At 29.6% G+C, this 26,961-nt stretch overlaps 1 protein-coding gene across 2 annotated transcripts in view; it reads right to left on the bottom strand.

The window, feature by feature from the left end:
* LOC123259139 overlaps positions 1–25,145 on the bottom strand; it is a 37,094-nt gene extending 11,949 nt beyond the window's left edge. Inside the window, exons 1-6 of one of the 2 annotated variants that reach the window (XM_044719408.1) lie at positions 23,822–25,145; positions 22,040–22,265; positions 16,399–16,514; positions 16,050–16,286; positions 12,801–12,952; positions 4,654–4,870 (exon numbers count right to left, since the gene is read on the bottom strand). In XM_044719408.1, coding sequence (XP_044575343.1) covers positions 4,654–4,870; positions 12,801–12,952; positions 16,050–16,286; positions 16,399–16,514; positions 22,040–22,265; positions 23,822–24,643 — 1,770 coding nt within the window. In that variant the 5' untranslated portion in view covers positions 24,644–25,145. The remainder of the gene's footprint in view (positions 1–4,653; positions 4,871–12,800; positions 12,953–16,049; positions 16,287–16,398; positions 16,515–22,039; positions 22,266–23,821) is intronic. The other variant, XM_044719409.1, reaches the window with a different exon arrangement.
* Between the last annotated feature and the right edge of the window lie 1,816 nt (positions 25,146–26,961).

Raw genomic sequence — 26,961 nt, 5'->3', positions numbered from 1 at the left:
TTTTCAGTGTATGTGTATGCTTTGTTTACGCTAGTTATTTATGATTGGTACTAAAATACAATTTGGCAGTGTGTAAAATAGATCAACTTTATTTTAATAAAGAATCATTCAAAAAAATGATATTAACTGAGGAATTTAATTTGTTAAATTTAGTTTGTTGAATTTAAAAAATTTCAGTTTTATTTAATCTAAAAACTTTTGAAATAAAATGTTTGTTAACTATCTACATTAATTTTTTTTTGCCCCTTCCCCCAACCAGCAATACTCGCTCCCCGCATGTCGCAAATGTCGGGGGCAGGCATCAATTTTTTTTCGATACAGTACATTAAATATTTAACGTACTTTCGACTGGCTATAAAGTAAAATAGTATACACCACACGGGCAGAAGTTTAATAGCTCTGAATTGCACTGATAGAAGGATTTTTTAGCATTTAAGAAGATTTCTTTGTATTTGAGAAATCATTTTTTAAACATGATTTCTTAGTATTTAAAAAATATTTCTTAGTATTTAAGAAATATTTCTTAGTATTTATAGTATTTCTTAGTGTTTAAGAAAAATTTTTTAAATACTAAGAAATGATGTTTAAGAAATGATTTCTTAAATACTAAGAAATCCTTCTATTAGAGTGAGCGCCGTGATGGCGCGCAGTGCAAAAATCTCAAACTTTCTATCCTAGTAGTGTAATATACTATTTTATTTATTTTTGAGTTTTACTTGTATACCGTTATCTGGTTTTTACAAGGTTGATATCCCCACTTTATCTCCACTCTATATCTCCCTCTTTATTGCGGCTGTGGACCGACTTGTGCTTTCTGTACCGTATTCACCCTGAACCTCACCTTCTCAGGCTGTTGGAACAGAATCATGGGGAAACCACAGAGAAAACCCATGATAGTACAATCGGAGCTGGGCTAAGTCTACAGTGATTGATAAGAAACTCTTCTTTATCGACCACTGGAGCATTAGGCCCCTCTCCTAGTGTGCAGAGATCCCTCGTGCACGGAGAGAAATGGATGGTAGATACCACTATACCAGTATGGGCGAGAACGCCATACAGTATGGTATCGAAGATTTTTGTCCATTATTAAATTGTACACATAGATTATTCGACCATTGCGGGAATGGTGACATTGGCGATAGTTATCGCGAATGCCGCAATAATAGTATGGCCGTCAGGCCCATACTGGCTTGCCGTATGTACAATAAATTTAAAAATTAAAAAAAAAAAATTTGGAACGTATTTAGTGTGCGCGGTTGCAAAATATTTTACTTTTAATGAAATTCGTAAAATCTATTTACTAGGACTTTAAAAAAATTGAAATACACAATGACGCACACCAAGTACGTTCCAAAATTTTTTTCTTAATTTTTAAATTTATAACAAAATTTTTTTTAATTTCCGAAAATCATAAGTAATCATATCGGTTACTTGGATTTTTTAATTTTTTTATTTTATATATTTTTGTAAAGAAAAAAACAAATTTTTTTTTCTTAATAGTCTTATGAACGTGGATTTGGCGCGATTTTTTTACAGTGAAACTGTTTTTGTTCGGATTTTAGTATTTTTTGTAATTATAATAAAAATTTACAATTGGTACCAACTTAAGTCTCGCGTTGGTTGCATTTTTTATAGCAAACTATCCCCTTGAAACTACAGTTTATGTAAAAATAATTCTAGCGCACCCTGGCGGGTGTAGATGCAAGCTGTGAAATATATTTTTTTAACTGTAGTTTCTCATCTAATGAAGGATTACTATGCATTCTCGAATTATTTAGTCTGTGGCAGATCACTTTGCCCATCGAAAAAAAGTCAGGATCGAAATTTTTGCGTTGCTATAGTTTGTGCTGATTAAATTTAATAATTTCAAGTAGATTAATTGTTATAAGTGAATATAATTAATTAATAACAGTCAAATAAAGTATGAATTACTGTTATAATATACAATTTAGGAAAAAAAAGTACCGTGGAATTAAATAAAATTTTGCAACCTCAAAATACCGTTCTGCTTACAGTAAACACAGTCGGTAGTCTGGCGCTCCGTTTACAGCAGATTTGAACGGAACTTGGCGCCAGATTCTACCGAATCTGTGGATTCTTTTGGCAGGTAGACCTAGCCAATATTGTGATATTAGCTACAACACCATTGGAGTAACAACAATGTTTATTTAATTATAGACGAAGGTTATGTCCGAAATATATTATATAAATGAAAAATGATATTAATTATTTCATGACATGATTGTTTCTTTTTTATTTTTACTCTGATATGAATTGGTTTTAGTGAAGAAAAATAACAACAACAATCAATTAAAAAATTACAAGAATTTATGTCTGTCTTATTAAAAATATGAAAGAGATTATTTAAAAAAAATTTATTCTAATTAAAAAAATAAAATTTTCTTAAAAAACCAATTATCTTAAAATTTATAATTCAAAAATTATACTTATTAATTTATTAGAGTCGATTTGTTTTATTTAATTAAAATAAAATTGCAAGTGTCAATAACTAGGCCAGTGTCAGTAACTGGGTCTTTTATTTTATATACACTGATAGAAGGATTTTTTAACTATTAATAATTTAATTTATTTGAAGACAATTATTTAACTTTTACTAATTTTTCCGACCGTGATAATATAATTCTTTTTTGACCCGTTCCTGACTTTACGGTCATTTTTTTCTGCTAGTATAAATCTAATTCAAGTGGATGGTAATATTCCATCTTCACTAACAATTTGGGACAGATCGTCCCTGGAGAGTTAGGTCGATGGGTAACCATCGAACTTGAACACTAGTTAGCTGGTGAATGCTAGTATCTGTTCAACTCAATTTTTAAGTATTAACGATGGAAAGCCACTGAGAATGAAGAGCAACTTTTGAAAAAGTCCATGAAAAATTAACCAAGCCAGGAATCGAACCTGGATCTCCCTGATTACATGTCAGGATGCTTTTACTATTAAGCTACCGGGTCATTCTCCACTTACTTCTTCTCAGTATACTCTTAACTCTCAGTAGCTATTAATTCTTGACTTTACCCCCTCCCTTTAAACTCTATACTACGATGGTAGTTGTAGTACTTCTGTTTATATTTCTAGGCACTTTTTAAAATTTTAACTTTTACTAATTTTTCCGACCGTGATAATATAATTCTAATAGAAAAGGCAGGAACGGGTTAAAAAACAATTATTTAATTTATTAAATTTTAATGAATATTTTTTAACACTGAATAAATATTTATTTGGGAGGAAAGTACATTTATGAATAGTTAATAAGTATTTATCAATAGTTAACAAATATTTATTAACAGTTGATAAATATTTTTTTGAGTAAATTTGTTTCGCTTGCAATTTCATATGATATGAAGATTGTTTATAAGCAAAAATCATCTTTATAAATTATTTGCATTAATTATATTACATTATATTAACGTTTATTATAAAATACCAAATTTTATCACAGCTCATAATTATCTTTTATATTTTTAAGTATTGAAATCGTTAATTTATTCAATGAATTGAATTATTATCATGTATTTCAGCTACACTGATAAAAAAATTAACTTGACTCAAGAGCCAAACTCTTGAACCAAGAAATCCATTTTGAAGAAAATGATTTTCTTGAGTCAAGAGAATAAATTCTTGACTCAAGAAAATTTTCTTAGACCAAGAATAATTTCTTAGCTCAAGAATTTATTCTCTTGACTCAAGAAAATCATTTTCTTCAAAATGGAATTCTTGGTTCAAGAGTTTGGCTCTTGAGTCAAGTCAATTTTTATCAGTGTATAGAATTATAAAAAGTGTCAAAAGAAAATTGCTATTTTTGCTTTTTATTTTAAATAAATATTTGTTAACAGTTAACAAATATTAATTGACCATTAATAAATATTTATTAACTGTTAATAAATATTCGTTAACTGTTAACAAACATTTATTAACATTTAATAAATAATTTATTAACTTTTAATAAATATTTATTAAATCCCATGATGTTAAAAAATCATTTATTAATAGTTAATTAACCTTATTAAATAAAAACAAATCTTTCCATCAGTGTAGTTTTGGTTGTATGTAACACGAGAGTTTAATTGCTTAACACGCCAAAAATTATAGCGGGAACCGCTAGTACCATTGCATCATCAGCAATGTAGTATGGGTCTCAGGACCATACTGTCTTGCCAAGCCTGCTATGCATACGTGTAAAAAATACATCAACACCATTACTATACTACATAGTATATAACGCCATACTCATGGGACTCGTTACAATACTGAATTGCAATATTATACATACTATTTTAGTATTGGTCTGGAGACCATACTAACATTGTGTTAAACGCCATCCATTTCTCTCCGTGTGCTAGCCAACGTTGACTAGAGTGTTCACCCATTCAAGTTGTTGCTTAACTAAATGTGTGATCGCCCAAGTCAGACGTGTGCCGCCCGGCTATTTCTGCCACTTCCAGAGGCTGGCAACGTAACGTAACGCACATATTTTTAATTATACTCACTGAAAAATATTAGTGCGTGCTGGGATCGAACCCGGGTCCCACTCTTTCGAAAAGCGAGCACCGAGCCGACCAGGCCATTGCCAGCCTTAGTGTAATATACTATTAAAAATTATAGTTATAAAAAATAAAGGAAAAATAATCTTACACTGTAATCACCGAGTGTAATTTGAAACAAGGCCATCCAAGTAGAGTGATAAGATTGAAAAAGCGAGGAACTGACCCTCGGAAATCCTTTATAGAGAAAATGAAATGATTGGGAAAATCCAAATAGCACAACCATGTATATTATTCCAAAGGTCAGCATGTCGCCTGTTATCATGCTGTAGACCATCGTGACGAACGGTCCAGTTAGCCGTACGGCCCTGTAAAATAGATAAAGGTTCGTAGATTAGCCCCTTAGAGTCATTAATGATGATCGTAACGACCTGTCCTCGTTATTATCATTATCGCAATGTGCAATCGTTATCGAGTTTATCCCCTCTCTCTCTCTGCTCTCTGGTCTCTGCTCTGTAGTCGTAACCTGCACTCCGTACTCTCTACTCTATACTACTCTGTTTGTCGCGGATCAATGGACAATCACAACGGCATACACACCGTTTCCTAATCTCGGCTGCTGGAGGTATATCGCATAACGATCCAAACTCGACTGGGTATGGGGTCATCGAAATATTATACATTCTGCTATGCAGCGCAGCCAACACTGCCACGCTCTACTCTGAATCTACTGCACATTCTCTACTCTCTGTATTTCTGACTACGGATGTACTGTTGCTGTTTCTCTCCTGCCAGGAGATACGTCTATCCTCCAGTATATGCATATCCATATACATTTATGCGGATCCGACGAGATCAAGAGTATATATCCGGGCAAACAGTGCCGTTGCGATTTATGTTAACCGTCCAAATGCTCACCGAATTGATTAATAACTTGCGGCTACTCTCTATGCAGTAAGATTTTATCTCTAGTAATTTAATTGATATCCATTGGCTATTGTTTTATTGCATTTACACTTTTTTTTTTTTTTTTTTATTATCTTTTGATATTTATACCGATTACTTACTTGTATTTTATTACATTTTGTATGAATGCTTGGTTATAAAAACGTCGACTGGAAAATTTTCAGCATTCAAAGATCAATCAATGTTCATTAAAAATTTTTTTGGCCTTAATATACACTGAGAAAAAATTAATTTTGAAAAAAATTAGCTATGTAATAAAAATTAATTTGTTTATAATTTTAAATAATTTTATTTAGCTGAAGAATTAAAATTTTTCTCTCGTTAATTTTCTTGTAAAAAAAAAGTTTTCAAGAAAATTCGCAAGTTGTCTGTTTAAAATTATTATTTCTTTTTTGTTAAAGAAATTTTTTCTCTCAGTGTGGCTTAAAATAAAAATAGTAGTAAAAATATCCAACAGAGAGTGCATGACTGCTGAATCTTCTCCTTACAAGAGAGTTAAGTTTCGAAATTAATTAGTATTACGGATGTTTGTTGACGCGCCATCTGGTGGCTGAGTTTTTATTTATCCCAAGAAAATATGCACGTTTGTTTAAAAATTATGAATTAAATTTAATAAAAAAAATTTTAATTTTGAATCAAGTATAAGGGTGATTCTCTGTAAGGATGTTTTTTGCTGTCTCAGGAATTTTTTTATTAGAAAAATTGTTATTTTTTTACTAAAAAAAATTTGTTACGAAAGTAAAGAAACATTTCTATTTGGAGCATTGAAAACTAAAATGAAATAAATTTTGTTTTTTTTGCTATAAATTCGTAAACCACCGAAATAACAGTCCTCTGGGCTGTCCCATTCCCAAAATTAAAACTTTAAGATTAAATTTTAAGTTATTCGTCCATAATATACAATTTGGTCCATAATATTTATAAACTTAATTAGTTAACTAACAATCTTCTTCAATAAAAAGTACCGAAAAGTAATTTGTTTCATTAAATTCATTAAACCAAAGTTTGTCCCAGGCATTTTAAGAACAGTCTTCTGCCAGAAGTTCAAAGCCAAAAAAAAAATCCAGCGTGTTATTTTACCTTTTGTAAGGTTTATAAGGATCTAACTAGCCTTAAGTTAATAACCATAGGGCTGTTAGCGCTTTATCGCCATTTTATTTAGTGTCAAAGCACCGTTTGTGCTGGAAATATGTGTCTGGGCCACTTCAAAACTCAGCCCCCTGGCAACTATTTTTATTTATAATTTATTTATAAAATTGGATCCATAAGTCTTAATATTATTCTAATTAATGTAAACATTCATTGAGAACTTGAAAAGTTGAATGCATTGAAATAGTTTGCTTGATTTTTCTCAATTTGATAAAAAAAACAGTCCCCTGTCATGTTATATGGCAAAAGATACACAAATATCGAAAAAGAAAAAATTAAATCGGCTGTTTATTTATTATGATTAAGCTGATAGTTTTGTAGCCCTTATTAATGTTTTTTTCTAATAAAACAAAAATAATTTGGTCGGACATTTTTGTACAGATTTAAGACGTCCTTACAGAGAATCACCCTTAAACAGATTTTAAATTAAAAATTTATAAATCCAAAAAAAATTTCAAATGTAATAAAATCGGCTTTTTTACAATTTTTCTTAATTCAAGAATATTTCTATTTAATTTTTAATAAAAATTGAAAAATAATTTTTTTATTCTCTTAATGTAGTTGTATAAAAAACTATTTCTAAATTAATCGATATATTTTTTGAATAATTTTAGCTTGATTGAGGAAAAAATTAAAACATAATAATGATAAATAGTGAAAATAAATAGTGATGCCTTTAAAAGCTGTACGATAAGCTAAACAGTCGATTATCAGGGTAGATATTCGACTGGTTGTACACACTCAATAAATAATCGTTATCTATTTGGAGGGTCGGAGTACCGAGTGAGTGAAGGTGTGAGTAAGTGTGGGCGAGTTAAAAACAAGTGGTTAACAAATAATACGACGTAACAATGTTTGATAGTCAACTATCATCGCAGCTAATGCACTTACGACTGAAAGTGGGGGCGATGTCAAGTAACAAAGGGTAGTCTGAAGTATAGATACGCAAGAAGATGGTATAGTGGGATACGGCGGAAGCGAAGGAGTGCAAAATTATACTATGTATAGAAGCTCTAAGAAACTTCATGACGTAGGTGGTAAAAAGGGATCCTCGGTATAGAATTATAACTGCTTTGCAATTTTAGTTCCTCAAACTTACTGATAATTTACAAGCATTAGTTAGACTGAAAATAAATTCGAGTTTAATATTTATCTGAAAAGTTTTATACTGAATTAATTAACTCCTATTTATTAATAAACTACCATGCAATTATTATCAATTGAAGATGTCGGTTTGTATTCAGGATTTATTTTAATCTATGTAGCTACAGAAAATCGATTAACAACAATGCTGCTTCTTTAAAAAATTTTTGGAACTCGTTGCTGATTTAATTGATCGAAAGTTGAGGGTTGAGGTCACCGCAACCCTAAAGCTACATATGTTCGATAATTTTATACTTGAATAGGCTCGCTCCCTCCAGAAGGGATACTTTCAATGCAACTAACGGGCATTTTAAGTAGCTGAAATACAATAAAGTGAAGTGTAATCGGACACTCGAAAAATTTTTCATCCTCTTTAATAACATTTTATACTTGACTCTTTCATGTGACCAAATGTTCAATTTTTTTGATAAAATTGCAGTGAAAAAAATTTTTTCACATTCAAAATTAACAAATGGGTGGTTTTCTGTAAGGACGTCTTAAATCTGTACAAAAATGTCCGAACAAATTATTTTTGATTTTATTAGAAAAAAAAATTAACAAGGGCTACAAAACTATCAGCTTAATCATAATAAATAAACAGCCGATTTAATTTTTTCTTTTTCGATATTTGTGTATCTTTTGCCATATAACATGACAGGGGACTGTTTTTTTTTATCAAATTGAGAAAAATCAAGCAAACTATTTCAATGCATTCAACTTTTCAAGTTCTCAATGAATGTTTACATTAATTAGAATAATATTAAGACTTATGGATCTAATTTTATAAATAAATTATAAATAAAAATAGTTGCCAGCGGACTGAGTTTTGAAGTGGCCCAAACACATATTGCCAGCACAAACGGTGCTTTGACACTAAATAAAATGGCGATAGCGCTAACAGCCCTATGGTTATTAACTTAAGGCTAGTTAGATCCTTATAAACCTTACAAAAGGTAAAATAACACGCTGGATTTTTTTTTTGGCTTTGAACTTCTGGCAGGGGACTGTTCTTAAAATGCCTGGGACAAACTTTGGTTTAATGAATTTAATGAAACAAATTAATTTTCGGTACTTTTTATTGAAGAAGATTGTTAGTTAACTAATTAAGTTTATAAACATTATGGACAAAATTATATATTATGGACGAATAACTTAAAATTTAATCTTAAAGTTTTAATTTTGGGAATGGGACAGCCCAGGGGACTGTTAATTCGGTGGTTTACGAATTTATAGCAAAAAAACCAAAATTTATTTCATTTTAGTTTTCAATGCTCCGAATAGAAATATTTTTTTACTTTCGTGACAAATTTTTTTTTGTAACAAAATAACAATTTTTCCAATAAAAAAATGCCTGGGACAGTGAAAAACATCCTTACAGAGAATCACCCATTTATATTTTTTTCGTCAAAATTTTTGTTAATGGGATCATGTGAAAAAAAAAAAATATTATTGTGAAACTGCTGAATCGTGACAAGGCAATTTTATCTTTAGACTAAAGCTTTTAAAATGTAAAGCGTTCACTAAAATATGATAATGATGATACATAACTCTTTAAACACTCCCCTCTTTTTATATTTTTTTTTTTTTTTAATTGATAAAAGAGAAAAAATAACTGAATTCCGTAAAAGCCCAGCAATTAGTGGTGGTTATTTCCTCAAAATATCTAAATCATCTATTGTTAAAAGCTCATCACCATCATGTAATTATAATTACGTTACTTAACGTAATAATAAGCATAAAATATCGAAAAAGCTTAACTAGCTCTCTAATAATATTTTCAGCTTTCAAAGGAATTTCGGTCGTTAACGGTAAAATGAAAAATCCCGGCATTTGCGTCACGTCTAATTATTGGCATATTTTCCGATATTTCTCTCATTATATTCTCCGCAAAATTACACCAGATATATATTTACATCAGCCACCGGAAGTTAAAGCAAAGTGATGAAAATAAAAAAAGCTCGAGCATTACGGAAAGAATTTGCAAAATGTTTTATTATTACTATGGGATATTTTTGGCCTTATACACGGTATATATGCGCTACTCAGTATGAGGAAAGTTTCAAATTGAATTAGAGGACTTTAAAAATTTTCTTATCATCCGGGAAAGTTGGTTGCTGAAGCATGAGCTAGGCAAGGCACCTATAAAGTTTTGTTTGATATATAATATATAATGTATAATGTATATAGATGTGTGTGTGGGTAATATATGTGAGGGGGCTGTGGGCCACGGGCTGGTCTATTGATATGCCGATCACGGAGTGAGTGTGTGTCACAGCGGTTGGTTTGGCATCCATGATCCATGTACGCGACATCCAACTCTAAACTCAACCCAAATCTACCCTTACTGCTATCTCTCTACGCTTACAATGTCACAATCATCTAAGGTGTCATCATGTCATATATAAATAAAATATGTACATAAGGTAATCATGACTTAATTCACTGAGATTGAATTGGAGTGTAAATTCATCTAATACTATTAAAGATGTCTGGTATTTGTTGACATGTAAGACTTTTTATTTAGTAATTGAAGTAGAAATTTAAGCCGACTTTTCACATTTTCTTCGCAGATTTTTTGCCCATTTCCGAATTTCATCAAGGCAAAGGCGCTCCAAGATGAATTCAGTGACAAATAAAACGTACAATTACCACTCTATTAATCGATTAAAAGCCTGAATTTCTCGTAGATGTGTTAAAGTGTAAAATGAACCGTATTTATGGATTCCTGCGGTTTCGTTCCGAGGAACACTGTAAGACTCGTTAGTGTGGCTGCAGTAGGGTCAGCTCCGCCCCATACCGCTGTTAATTGTAAGAGCGAGCCGTGTGGAAACGATATACTGCGTATAAGTCCTCAGTACGCTCGCCCATAATTGTACAACACACAGCAAGATCGTCTTCATCAATTCAGTCATCGTTAAACTGCTATATACTGAGCTTTGTGGTGAAAAAACATAAAGTTAATACACTATAATATGAACTAGAGACGTTTCTTTTAGCTCCACCGTCCATCTTTCGGCAATCGAAAAATTATATTTCAAGTATTTTTAAAATTCTACAGAGCAAAACGTTAAATTTGAAGTTTTTTGGCAACTTGAAACACACTGATCTGATAAGTGGCAAGCAACTACAATTATAATTTAAGTTATCTTCAATTCGCCATGCTACTGAACAAATTTAAACAATTCAATTATGTATATAAATATTATTTAAAAACTTGAAAGTTAGTTAAATTTTTCTACCCTGCAGGGTCATATTAACTTATATTTGATTGACAAATTTTTGGTAAAAATAATAAATTCATAAAGTTTGACGAAAAAGATAACTATAATTAGCAAAAAGTTAATCACTGTAAAATAGCCAATTAATAAACTTTCCAGCTCAGGATTATTAATAATTAACTAAATTGCAAAAACTGAAATTGAATAATATACAATAGTTTTCATACAAAGCAATTGAAGTTGTTTTTAAAGCTATCATATAATTAAATTGAAATTTTACTTTAACAATAATTAATATTATTCTAAAAAGTTTAAACATCAAAAATAAAAGTAAAATTTTTTCTGATCACTTTAACCACTTGAATCTGATAAATGGCAGACTACTGCACAAATAATCCACGGATTTAGAAAACCTCGAATAAGCGACGTCATGTCTGGACACTTACCAGATTATATTTCGAAAAATACATCCCTTGATGGCACAACAAACGTAAATCTGAGGGTATTGGGTGTATATAATATTGAGTATTGAGTATCAGGTTGGTTGTTGTCATCGACCAGACTAGTAGAGTACTCTTGTGGAGATAAAGGACTTACCTCTGGCTCTGTGCTCAGCACTCTCAATTTTGTACTCATTCACCTCATTCGCGTAATATAATACTGGATGCACTCCCTTCCATTCCATTCTCTCTCAACTAGACTCAACTCAACTCAACTCGACGCAACTCAACTATCACTAGCATGATAAAGCATCATCGATTAATAATTCACTCGCCCAGCCAACGAGCCATGTGGCGTCGATCGGTATAGTGTGTAGTGAGAACCCTCTCGAATTACATCCGGCCACATTCCCAGAGAAATGATTAATGTCACAATGATTTTGTGCTCTTTACCGCGACAAAACGATGACGCGATCAAACATTCTCTGTTTATTTCATCATTTATCCCCGCTGCAAAATTTCAAACGATTTGGTCAATATATGTGGCCTTATCGGGCTTAGTATGAGGATTGAAAATTAATTTAACGTGTTGTATTAAACAAAAGTTGATTTAGAAGATTCAAAAAAAAATTTATATTTTATTATTTATTATCTTAAACTTAACTCTCCTGTAAGGAGAAGATTTAGCTGCCATACGCCACCTGTTGGAGATTTTTCACACTATTGTTTATCAAAAAATTATATATGAGCATTTATGACCATATTAAGGTATATACCCCCATGAAAAAAAAATATATGTCGAAATACCTAAAAAATATATTAAAAATCGATAAAAAATATATAAATATATATAAATTATGTATAGTAAATATATTTTTAATAACTAACTTTTGGCCGATTTTTATATATATTTTATAAATTTCAAATATATTTTAGATATATTCAAAATATATTTTTTTTATACTTTTAGCTATGTATTTTAAGATATATCTTGAATATATCTAAAATATATTTAAAATACATAAAATATATATATGAAAATCGGCCAAAATTTACTTATTAAAAATATATTTACTATACATATTTTTAATACATTTATATATTTTTTATAGATTTTTAATATATTTAAAACATATTTCGACATATATTTTTTTTTCATGGATATATACCCACTACTAGAAAAATTTTTTAGTATTTAATAAGCCTTATTAATTATTAATTATTAATTTTTTAATATTAAATTATTTGATGAATATTTATTATTAATTAACGAATTGTTTATTTAACATAATTTATTCACTGTTCATAAATATTTAATTGGACGCTTGAATAAACGCGACCATAAACGTAAGTATCGATATGTTAATTGTCTAGCGACATACCCAGCGAAGAACATCAGCAAGAACCACGAGCCCGGAACAGCGACCACCAAAATAGCATCTTCTAGATGACGATCCGCAGCCAGACGGCAAGGGATGCAAGCAAGGATCAATATGTTGCTTAAAAGGAATATAAATTTTGCTGGTTCATGACTCTGCGGACAAAAATACATTGTTAATAACTAAAGTACCTGCAGTTTTATATTTTCTTATTCGTGTAACTATTGATATAATCCCAATAAAACAGTTTATTTTCTGGCAGTCGAACTGAGTATTTATAATTTACTTCTGTCTTGGATAAATTTAGGTGCATCAGTTGAAGGTACGTTACTTTATCCCGATATTATCTTTTATAAATTTACAGTCAATTAAAAATAAATTATTTGATTCAAGAAAATTATTTTCTTCAAAATATTGACTCTTGCTTTTAAATATTTAGTTTTAATTAATTCAAAATTTTTATTTGAAGAGAAAATTTTTTTATTCAATAATTTTAGTTTTAAATTAAACTATTTACTATTTTCCAATAAGATAAACTATATTTTTTTTTTGGTAATCGCTTTACAAAAATGAATTAAGCTCAAAAATAAAAAAAATTTTTTTCGAAATTTATAAATACGTAAGTCTCAAATAGTACGCTTTAAAAATCTAAAATGTTTGTGATCTAAAGCCAAATTTTTTTGTAGGATTTCAATTTGCATTTATCCATTGTGTACCTTCTCTTTACGGCTGATTTTTATTTTCAGTAGTATTGCTTTGATCTAGCTTTATTTGCAGCCTTTTGTCAACGTTTTATATCGAAGCTTTAATTTTTTTCTACGCCTTTTTAACTCTAAGAGAAATCTTCTCATCCGTTATCATTAGTTGGTAATTATTAATAAGAAATAATTGTAATGAACATTAAATTAAAAGCTTAAATTACTTCTTATTACCGAGAGAAAGAAAAAAAATTCGACCGTTTCTCAAGACAAGAAAATTTATTCTCAATAATCATCAAGAAAGTAAGCTCAGATATTTTTGTACTGCATTAAAGCTAACATTAATAATGCAATAAATAGATTGCATATTTTAATAATCTTAGTATTTTGCACATTAATGTTTTTTAGAGATAATTATAAGACGAAATACATAAGTGAAACCCGGCTTAATATTACTGGAAATCGATATTTAGTTTAAATTATTTATGGAGATTAATCTCAATGATAATGGAATTATAAATATTAAATACTCGGAGAATTAATTTTACTAGCAAATTTATTTAATAATGTAGAAAAATTGATTGATAGCTCTAGACGATAGGTACTTAACGTTATATGTGTCAGGAGAATAATTAAGCACTTTAATTTAATTCTTACCTAAGAGAATTTTCAAAATAAAAATTTTGAAAAAAAATTTTTTTTGCAGAAAATAAAAAATTTTTAGTCCTTTAAATTTTCGCTAAAAATTTTGCTTCCAAATAAATAATTACGGTATTAATATTGTAAAATTTTGGTTGAAAAAAAAATTAATAATGAAAATAAAAAAAAAATTTTTCTGCTTTAATACTTGGAAAAATTTTAACTGAAAATACAGCGACATTCATTTAGTAAAATCAATGAGAATGTGAGCAGGAATTAGAGGGAAGGTATTGATGAGTTAGTGTATAAGAATGGGAGTAAATTAAAAAGAGAGAAATTAGAAAGGGCAATAATATTGATGATGTAACGCGATAAATCGTGGAATCGACATAACAACTAGTCTTGTTGAGGATAAAAAAGGTCTAACCAATGTTACTGCTGGGGTCGTTAATCCTCGTCTACTATTTTTATTTGAAACATTTCATGGAACCTCTTGACTTCTCACTGACTCAAAGCAATTGATCTTACGTCGTTCGTCGCGATTCGCTCGGCTGGTTGGATTGATTGAGCGCAGTTTGTTTTCGTGACACGTAAGAAAGAATTCGCAAGATAAGTATTCAAGATATCGGAAAGAAAGCTTGTAAGAACTTTGTCAGCACACTCATTCAAACGTTTTTTAAATTTTATACTGCACTCTCATTTGATGCGAATTTGATTAACCGGAATGGGACACATCAAATTAATAAAATTCATTGAAATAATAGTAAAACTCAATCTAATGGTAAGTTAAAGAAGTTATTTTTTTTTACGGAGTCTTGTTAATTATTTTTACTAAAAAAAATAACTTTGATTTGTTGAAGCGACAATTTAAAAGAGGAATTTTCAGAGAAAATCTTTTGGAAATTTTTTCTCGAGGAATTATTGATTAAATTAGAAATAATTATAGAAAAATTTTAAGACTCAGTCTATTGTAAAAGAAATATTGGATTTTCTTAATTATTTTTTACTAAAAAAAGAATTTAGATTATAAATTTAAAATTTCTTCCATCGATCGGGTTTAAAAAATTAATAAATAATTTCCCGGACTCACATTAATAGAATGTGAATAAAAAAATTGCCCTGAACTTTATAAATTATTTAAGCCGAAATTAGTTATTAAAAATCAGAAATGAATAATTTTCTAAGCTAAAAATTTTAATATGAACTATATTAAAAATAAAAGAGAGCTTGTACTGTCAAGCGGTTTGATATTTTTGGAGCAAGTTTAAAGTTTTATTACTGTTATAAATTTATAAATTATTTGAATTTATTTTTAATAGTATATTACATACCTAGGCCAGTAAAATAAGAAAAGTCTCAGATCACATGTAATTGTTGGCCGAGGCGAAGCCGAGGTTGACAAACATGTGATCTGAGGCTTTACTTTTTACTGGCCAAGGTGTGTATACTATTTTTCTGCTCGACGTAGCCGGAATGTGGCAAATTTGTTTAGTGCAGCGGCCAGAAAGTTGCCACTTTCTGGCCGGAGGGCAGAAAAAGAGTTTTCTGTGAGTTTCTGACCCTAAAAAATCAATGCAGCCATTTCTGGAGCAATTTACTGAATGAAAACTTTTGTTTAGTTTTAAAATTTTAAAATAATTCTTTTATTAAAAAATTTTCAGATTTTTAATCGGGCTGATAGAAAAATCAATAAACTATCAAATTTTTAGCTCTAAAATGGGTGAAAATTTTAGAAATGGCCTGAAGGGTCACATATACGACCCTTTCAATAGTTTATTACAAGCTCATAAATATTGTACGATTAAATATTGACTTTGCTACTGAAAATGAAATATAAAGCCGATTGATAATTATGAGCTGGCGATTAAGCTCAAAAATGAAGAAGATATAAAAATAATGATAAAAAATTCCTTACCAATTGCTTGAGGAAAGATATAAGGCCAATGTTTACGACCTCGCCACCAAGTTGGAATAAAATGTAACCCAAGACACCTAAGACGGTAATGCATTCGGCAATAGTTCGACCTATTTCCGTCCACTCCTCTGGCCATCCCATCAAGTCAGCATCGATTTCTCCCGGACGCAGATAAACGGCCAAGGATAGAGACGTTAGATGAAATACAAGAATAATTAGACGTTTCAGGAACTGTAACTGTTTAATGTAACGCTATTACCATCAACCAGCCATTTATTCATTGATTCGTTCATTTAAATTGAAAAAACCGCTAATTTTTATTAATTAATGGTAATTGTGATTGACATACGCGAGCAAATGTCTTCCACTTTTCCTCGAGCAGTCGCTGAATTATCCCACCGTCCAGCATGTCCAGGTGCTCCGCTTTTGTACCGTTCAAAATAATAAACAGAGCTGAGTTCCAATCTGCAGGATTTAATATTTCACCTCCATTACTTTCTTGTGAATATTATGAATAAATTTATGTGCATTTATATTTCAGGATGCCGGGGAATATTTTAGTGCACTGCATATTGATTAGTTTCCTTGTAAGTTTTCGGGAAAGGATAATTTAACCATGTACTTTATTAATTCTCTGCTGAGAGATTTTATAAATTGATTTTAACGAAGAAATATTCAAAATTTTATTAATCAAATCTTCAATTATTAATTATGATTATAATATTGCATCGAAAAAAAATTAACTTGAATCAAGTAAAATTTACTTAAACTATGAAAAATTTCTTAGTTTTAAAATTTTTTTATTCAAATCACAAAGATGAAGTTTTTCAAATTTATTGACTTGATTCGAGTGAAATTTTTTTTTTCTGTGTGGGATATATTTTTATTAAATCTAGAATTTATTACTCATAGCTCGGAATACAATGATAAAAAATGGAGATGGAAAAATTAAATTTGTAAAAAAATTATTTAAAAAAAAAATTTTTTATTTTATTTTGCTTAGGGTAAATGTACCAGTAGTTGACCGATTAAGGATCAACATTATTATGTGCTAAAAAAAAAAAATTTTAAGTTTATTTAAACTTTAAATATTCAAGTTTTTGATATGAGATGTTATTTAATCGAACTATTCATAAAATTACATATAAATTCACATTTAAATGCAGGTAAGATAAAAACACCAGTAGTTGACCGGCTTGATCCAGTAAATTGACCGGAGTGTTCCAGTAGTTGACCGATTATCAAACATTGGTTATTTTATAAATTTTAATTAGTTTTTTATGTTTAATGTATAATGTTTTTATGCTTATTTATTTAAATTAGATTTGTATTGTTAGTAAACAAAATTCGTTTAGTTTAGAACAAAACTAATAATAATAAAAAAGTAACAGATTATAATAAATTAAACTTCGATTCAATAATGACAAAAGCAAAATATTTTTTTGAGACACACGTATGCAATTATTAAAAATAATAACTATTATTTAAAATAAACTATTAATTACTATAAATTTATGTCTATATATTTCTAATATCAACAAAAAAATTCATATTTAAACTTGTTACACTGATGGAAGGATTTGTTTATATTTAATGATGTTTGTTATTATCATAGGGTTTAATAAATATTTATTAACAGTTTATAAATTATTTATTAAATACGATTTATTAACTGTTAATAAATATTGGTTAAATATAAATAAATACTTATTAACTATTAATAAATGTACTCTTTTCTTCTAAATAAATTAAATTTTTAATAGCTAAAAAATCCTTCTATCAGTGTACAAATTTAAACTTGACTCAAAAATCATCTTATTTGAAACACATTAAACAATAAGCATAAATACTTCTTTATTACTAATAATTTAATAATTATAAATTATTTTAAATAACAACACTTATGTAAACATAATATTATCACGTAAACATATTTATATTTTTATTTTATATAAGTTAGAAACTTACAACTGTGCATGCGGTCAACCACTGGTATTTTGAAAAATAGCAGGTTCCAATAGATGACCGAAGTCATTTATTGATGGTACAACGGTGTTTTATTGTGCCAGTATCTGACCGGTCGTTGAATTGGTATTTATTTGATTGTTTTTGTCAAATCTTATTAAAAGATTTGTTAAGAAACTATCAAAGACGACTTCAGAATTTAATTTGGCAAGATTAAGCTAATAGAAACTTTTTTGTTAACTAAAACATGTAGTCGCCTCTCGGATACTCTACTATAGTAATTGACCGATTTTAGTCAGATCATGCGGTGAAAAATTTTCATGAATTATTTTCGATGTTCTAAAAATTAAATAAAATTTGGAATACCTATTCATTGTAATGATTATAAGTTCAACAATAGTTAAAAATAAATTTCAGGGTCATAAAAAATGCAGTTAATAATAATTTTTGGACTTTTTTATGAAAGCGGTCAACTACTGGTGCCCGGTCAACTACTGGAACACTTACCCTACGCAGAATTTTTAATTAAAAATTTTTTTAATTGTTCAAAAGGACATTTTTATAGTCAATGTAATAAAAAATTGAAATATTAAAATTACAAAGGATTTTTTTAAATTTATTTTATTTCATAATAAACTTACAATAATTATGATAAAAAATTTTTTCATTAATGCTTCAATCCATAAATTTTATTTTATTAATTAAAAAATAAATTTATAGAGCTGGATATTAAAAACAAAAATTATTCCTCATAGCTTATAACTTTATAACCTCTATAATACCGTAAAATAACTCTTTGATTGATTACCCAGTCCCCAGTTCAGAATTATAGTGAGAATGACAGAAAATGGCGGTAGTGATTGACTTTTACCGACGATAAAAAAAGAAGCCGTTGAGGAAAAAAATATAAATAAAATAAGTAAATCTCTTTAATCCGATTTAGATCCGGATCTTGACTCTTTCACTTTGGTGTATCAGTCAAGTAATTGGCTTTTCTCGATCACCGATCCAGGCCCCACGTGTGTATGCTACAGTGTATGTACAGTAGAGTATGAAATAAAAGAGAACACAAGGAGCTTTAACCATTAACAACAAACAGCCAGAGACTTAGCTCCCGAGAGAGATAGGCTGCCCAGAGTGCCCGCGTGTGTATACTCTATTAAATCACTGGGCTTGAGAGAGATGAAATTTAACAACCTTAAGCTTTAATCAACTCACTGATTAGAGGCATCGTTAGAACAGAAGCTTAAGCAACTCGCAGCTACCTCCACCTAATCCTCAAAGGTAATTGATTTTAAAATCTCATCTGCCCGTTACTCATTATAAAACAATTTAATGACAAACAACCATCCACATAACTCAATATTATTATTATTATTATGATTTATAATTTATTTTAGTTGTAAACTTACCGGCGGGTCCGGTAAAATACTTTATGTATTAATTATAAATTGTTATTGTGGTTATTGTAATTATAATTGTTATACAATAATAATAATGGTAGTAATAACAGTTACGTACTTGTACCGCCATCAGGTAACAATGTGTTCGGGCACTAAGTGGATACGCCGAGCACGTAACGTTGTTAACCCTATGATTTTGATACATATATATTTATATAGAACGATAGTAAGTGAAACATTTCAGACAAACTATAAGTATTTTTTGCTGAAGTATCAGGAGTATAATTTTTTCCAATTTATATTTAATTTAATTGTTTAGAATATTTTTTTTTTTTTTTTAAGGAAAAATTAGGAGGCTGCCTGAAGAAACACGGATTTAATTAAAATTAAGTAAATTAGAGAGATGGTAGTTTCTACCACTCGTAAGGATCGAGTGTGGACTTATTTTGATTGTTAACTTCATTTCCTTTTTAGAATTATTTATTTATAATTTTTTTTTTTTACTTAGGAGTTATTAATAAAATTACAAAAAGTTGTGAAGTTTTGTCTAATGTAAAAGAAATAATTTTATTAAATTTTAAAAATTATTTGGCCTGAAAAAACTAAATTTGGGTTGTAGAGGCGACAATTTAAAAATAGAATTTTTAGAGAAAATCTTTTGGAAATTTTTGGTAATTATTTACAAGTGGGGTCTACCATTTATTTTTCATTTTTTTTTAAATTTTAATAAATATTTTTTTGAAAAATACATAAAAAAAAATGAACAATTAAAAAAAAACAAGTTTATTACCACAATTTTAACAAATTTTCAAAAAAATTTTTAAATTTAAAAAAAAATTGTGATATTCAATTTTTTATTTTTTTTAAATTGTTCGTTTTTTTACGTACTTTTCTAAAAAAACATTAAAAAAAGATAAAATAAGAATTTTATCCAAAAAAATAAGAGCCAAAATTTTTTCCAACTTTTTGAAGGCAAAAAAGCTATCGAAATATTAATTTTTTGATATTTTCGATATCACCACCATAAATCCGACGTAAAAACAAGCAGAAAAAAAAATTTTTAAATAATAATTTTCCACCTAGATATGGCCAAAAATAGGTTTGACCCCAATTGTAAATAATTACCAAAGTAGATTCTTAAAATAAAATCTTCCGGGAATTTTTTCGATTGATCGAATTTAAAAAATTAATAAATAATTTCCCGAATTCACATTAATAGAATGTGAAGAAAAGAATTGCACTGAACTTTATAAATTATTTAAGCCGAAATTAGTTATTAAAATCAGAAATAAAACATTTTCTAAGCCAACTATTTTAATGGGAACTATATTAAAAATTAAAGAGAGCTTGTTACTGTCACGGGGTTTGATATTTCAGGATCGAGTTCGAAGTTTTATTACTGTACTAAATTTATAAATCATTTGAATTTATTTTTAAATGCATCTGTCAATTAATTTAATTTCAATAATAGTTTGAGTCATTTACTATTTACTGTTTTCAAAGAGTGTTCGTATTTAAAAATAAAACACAGTAGTGGGTTATCACCAAAATAAAATGTCATCCAGTCTCCCAATTTGCATTATGTAAAAGTGATAAAATCGATTAATTCAATTATTATAGTATCTACAAGCTTAAATTAGAACAGTCGTTCTTAAGATGTTAAATTTTTAACTAGGCTGAACCTTTACGGGGTATGAAAATATTTATAATTTGATAATCAAATAATTATAAATAAATTATTTCTATGAAATACTGAATTTTCTCATATTTTACAACGGATCTCAAATATTATATTCGTAAATAATTATAAGAACCTTTAATAATTCAAGAGAGTATTGGTGCCTGTAACTGATAAATTTAATAAGATTTAATTGCATTTACTAATTCAATATTAATTAGCTATCTATCCGATTATAATTTAAGAATTTTTTTAAATCATTCATTGGAACAATTCAATCGAAAGATAATATTATAACGAATTTATCAAACTTAATTTATATTTTATTTTACTATTAAAATGAAATTTAATATTTCAATACTCTTGTAACTTTTAATTCATGAATATGTTACGAAAAATTTATTAGGTGACTGAATGGTAATTACGGACAATGTCTCGGATAGCTTAACTGGTAGAGCCTTTGGCGCGTAACCAAACGATCCGGGTTCGAGTCCCGGTCTAGGCTTTCTGTATTATTTTTTCGGTTACCGAAAAATTCCTACTGAGTAAGGTCCCCCCTCCCCCCTTTATCCTTTATTTCTCCAGTCCCCAAATTTGTCTTCAATGACAAATTTAGCTATAAATTATGGCCTAATAGTAACATTCAATTCCTAATTAATTCAAACTTTTAATATAATATGATTCTACTCTAGAGTAAATTTTAAAGTTTACCTCTTAAATGATATTTTTAAACCCATTATTTTTTAAATTGCATCCAAGGTTTACTTTATACTAAAAAATATTTTTGTAAGATAAATAAAGATTATTCTAATTAAAATGCTAATTAAAAAGCAAAACGTATTTAAATTCTCATGCATTACTTATATATGATACTCTATTTTACTTCATTTTTATACAAATAAAATTACTCATTAAAAAAAACATTATAATAATAAAAAACATACTGGTTCTACCATCAGGTAACAACGTGTCCAGTGCATTTAGTGGATACGCCGAGCACGTAATATTGCTATAACGCCAAAATTCACGTGCCGAAAGCTCGAGCATTTCACGAAATACTTCAGCTCTTCCCAGTTGACAGGCCAGTGTCAGAGGTGTAAATCCCGCTGTGTTAGCAATTCCATTACTCGCTGGAAACTTCGGATGACGTAAAGCGTAACCAAACATATCCTATCAAGATCACCATAATCATCATCATTATTATAATCATGCACGAAAAAAAGTAAACTGTAAAATTCACTCGGATTCCGGTTAATTTTAATAGTTTCAAACAGTACAGCAGACATCGAGGTGGCACAAATATAAATATTACAAAACTTAATGTAGAAAGTATAAAAAAGCCACAATTTATAATTTAATATCGAAAATGTGATTAGTAGCTGTCATTATAGTAACTAACGACTCTCTCATCTTAAAAAATTACACTTTCAAACAGTAAAAATTGCCGTTTCAATTAATAGTCTATACATGAAGAGAAGGGGGAGGTCTCACACTCGGAAAATTCAACATTTGAAACAGTAAAAATTCTACTCTTAAAATATATATTTTACCAGTCCAAGCAAATCAATAATCATAGTTTGATTTTTAGCGTTGCGTTTAAAATTTGCCATTTTACTTTGTAAATATTGACGTTGCTTGTACAGAAAATTTAGTAACTGTAGTTTATATTTTTTTACATATCATGCGATCATTTTTTAGGTACGAAATGATAAATATTAGGTTGTATTACAGGTCTACTCATAAAATCTCTACTCACAGCTATCAACGACATCTGCACTCAATTACATTTTTATTCGAAATCAAATTCATTCAATCAAATCTTTACTCTGATTCAACTTTACTCAATATTACATGCTTTCAGGTAGATCTTTAATCAGTTATAACCTTACTCAAATTCGACAGTAGTCAATTACAATTTTGCTCAGTTTCAATTGTATTCATTTTTAAGTCTATTCACTGAATTTTTAACTCAGTTACATCTCTATTCACAAAGAATTTATTCACTTACATTTGTAATCATTTACAACTGTACTCACGTTCATCTCTATTCACAAATTTATGGTTAATTGATAATGTAAAAATTCGTGAGTAGAGATGAACTTGAGTACAGTTGTAAATGATTACGAATGTAAGTGAATAAATTCTTTGTGAATAGAGATGTATCTGAGTTAAAAATTCAGTGAATAGACTTAAAAATGAATACAATTGAAACTGAGCAAAGTTGTAATTGACTACTGTCGAATTTTAGTAAGGTTGTAACTGATTAAAGTTCTACCTGAAAGCAAGTAATATTGAGTAAAGTTGAATCAGAGTAAAGATTTGATTGAATAAAGTTGTGACTGAATGAATATAGTTTCGAATAAAAATGTAATTGAGTGCAGATGTCGTTGATAGCTGTAAGTAGAGATTTTATGAGTAGACCTGTAACACAGCCAAATATCAAAGTCAAAATTCTTAATTATTATACTTTAACATTTTGGACTTTCACATAGCGAATATTACTGTTTGAAATAGTATTTTCTTCCATGTAAATAATAAATTATAGCATTTAAATGATAAATATCATAAAGTGATTTTTAAAATCGCGATTTTACTGTTTGAAATGGTAATTTTTTCCAGTTGATCATTACTTATTATAAATCGACTATCATTTATTACAGTTTACTTTTTTCCGCGTACTTGTAACAATTACACTCTATTTTTTCCACAAAAAAAGAACAACTCACAAGTTTATCACAAACGACAACCATGTGCAAAATCATATTTCCAAAAGAATCTTGATCATCGGGATTAGCGCCAGAATCCAGGAGAAGATTATAAACACTCTCATTAGCGCAACAGGCAGCCCAAGCCAGGGGGTACTCGCCCAAATAGGCCAGCCCCTCGTAGTCGGTGTTCCTGGAGACTCTTTGCTGCTGCTGGTCTCTGGGCAGAAAAAAGCTCCCGATAGCGCGCTGAGAAACATTCGCCTTCGCCTCGATCAGATCCTGGACCAGCTCGTTGTTGTTGTAGGCGATGGCCAAGTGCAGGGCACTGGCGCCCAAATACTCCTCGCCTTCGACCGCATCGATGGCCAGCCGAGGGAAGCACTTTATCAAGACCCGAGCGATCCTGGTGTGAGTCTTTGTGTCGCAGATTATCAGAACGTGAAGAAGAGTCTCCCCAAGAGAGCCGCGGTACTGCATTTGCCAGCAAGCCTCGTGGTCGGTCCACCTGGCCAGGGGGTCGAACCTCGACAGAGAGGCCTCTATCGGCAGCACAACCTGCTCCAAGTCCCGGAACTTCCACCTGAGATACTCGGCCCGGTTTATCGTCTGGCCCTTGCCGTTGTTGTACATCAGAATTCCGAACTGTCCGCGAATAACTTGCTCGACCTCGGATTGTCCGCCGCGGTTGAACGCCTCGATCAGTTCCCCGCCTTTCTTGTAATTCGCGAGTCGGTAGAGCAAACACTGGTCCTCGTCACTGGCCTGGCTGATGACCCGGTCCAAAATTGACCCCGCGTTGATCTGACTGTCCTTACTGCGACAGGCACACACGTTACCCATTCAGACATAATTAGTTGTGAACCGCACTTTTGAGATATCAGATTCAGGTTCTGATTCAGCTGGCTTCTATGGTTGTAAATGATTGCGAGGGAATAATTCCCTTTAAATTGTCCCCAACTTTAAATGATTCGGATCGGAGGGAAAGTTTTAGCACAAAATCAAGGCGAAGTCGAAGTTTAAGGGTTACTTGGAAAGGGAATTCGATATGTGGTTCAGTTCTAGTATCACTTGGACACGAGGACGGAAAAAAGAGGTCAGTTAATGCCATTTGTTGGTCGGAAGTTGATAGATAAGTAAATTCTCTTGAGACGTGGTGAGGCCGAGGGTGGTTGTATTTTGGTGTGTAAAACTAAGGGTTTACTGAGCGAAGGATGCATTAGAACTGGTGTCTAGTGCCCTCGAGACGGGTAAGGCCGCATGCAACTTACTAAAAGCTTTTCTGTGCTATAGCAACCAGCGAATCTATAAACTGTACCTGGTTCCGAGTGATACCAGAGGGTCACTAGGTGATGCTGATGTTATGAGCTCATTCTCCTTAATAAACGCTTTTATTGAACGTTTTGTTTTGTTGTCAGACTCGATTTTTTTTTATTTTTAAATTTGTTGAATAATGAATTTTTTTCGATTTAAAAATTTTTGAAGTGGATTTAAAAAATAAAATAAGAAAAAAACGTTTTAAAATCGGTTCAAAAATTTTTAGGAGGAATAAAAGTTTAAAGAAATAAATTTTTTAAATAATTTAAGAATTCTTATACAGTTTAGATAACATAAGATCTTAAAAAATAAATTTAAAAATTATTTGAATAGTTATTTTTTGTACTTTTTGGGATAAGTACATAAAAAAAAATTAAAATTTTAATTCAAACTATTTTTGAAAAAATTTGGAAAATCCAAAAGTGCACGCCTCATAATGGTCATTCATTTTTTAAGATAAACATAAATTGTGTAATTGATTAAAAAAAAAAAAATTATAATTGAGTAATTTCTTACAGATTATTTTTTATTTTTTTTTAAATATCAGCGCCCTTTTTTCTTGTCATATGTGCACGCAGTCTAAAAAAATCTAGCTTAATCAAGTGGCGCCATAGTTTTCACGTGACAAATAAGAAAAATTCGTTTGTCTTTGTACGGTTGTATCGTAGTAAATTTTAATAAAAATTCAATTTAAAAAAAAAATACTAGGCTACTGATATGAAATACGGACCCAGTTCATCGAATTCTTAAACTAATAAAAAAAGATCCGGTCTTGAAATATCAATTTGTTCGGGAGTAATCGTTGGTACATCCAAAATGGGGTGACATCAGGACGTCCACGTAAAATTTTTTTCGAAACGTTTTTTTTTCTTAATAGCAACATGAAATAATTTTAGAAAGTAAAATATGGTTTAATTTAAGTTTTTTCTCGGTGTACATCTACTTATATTATTGTATAAGTGTAAAATGGTTGTGATAAAGGCATTTAAAGATCACAAAATTGCTTGACCTTGACGAGTCGCGTTTAAAAAATTTTTAGGAGGGATAAAAGTTTAAAAAAATAAATTTTTTAAATAATTTATAAATACTTATACAGTTTAGATAATATAAGATCTTAAAAAATTATTTGAATAATTATTTTGTACTTTTTGGGATAAGTACGAAAAAAAATAAAAATTTTAATTCAAACTATTTTTGAAAAAGTTTTGAGCAAAAATTCCTAAAAGAGGGATTTTTTTTGATAATTTAATTTCTTTTCAATGTGTAAAAAATAATATCTCAGAATTTACTATAGCTTTTTTTTGCCAATAAAAAATGTAAAAAAATTAAAATTTTTTAAATGATAATTATATAAAATTAATATATTTAAATATATCTCATCATACACGACGTTTTACATCTCTTTTACGGCCAATTAAATAATTACTTAAATTTTTAATTGCTGGATCACACCGATCTTTATTATAAACATTTGAGAGCTGATTTAAGCTTCAAGTAATTACTATAAAAAATGGAATTAATTTTTTTACTGAGAGCTTTTAAGAAATAAATTATCCAAAATTCAATTCATATCTCTAAGCTACTTTTGTAATGATAACATGAATAATTTAGTAGACGACCTGATCCTACCTAAACAGACTCAAAATTTTTTACTGATGCATTTAAAATTATTTGTTCTGTAGATGTCATAAATTTTTAATTAATCCCGATAAGCTGGTTATCAAGAGGAAAAATAAACTGAAGACGAAAAAAAATTGAATAGGTGATTTTAACATAACTGGCTTGAATTTTCTTTCCAAGTAATGATAATTGACAAGAAAAAAGAAAAGCCATATTAAATCGAG

This window comes from Cotesia glomerata, linkage group LG2 (assembly GCF_020080835.1).
Source record: "Cotesia glomerata isolate CgM1 linkage group LG2, MPM_Cglom_v2.3, whole genome shotgun sequence".
NCBI lineage: Eukaryota > Metazoa > Arthropoda > Insecta > Hymenoptera > Braconidae > Cotesia > Cotesia glomerata.
This window is presented reverse-complemented; position numbering and strand designations above follow the sequence as displayed.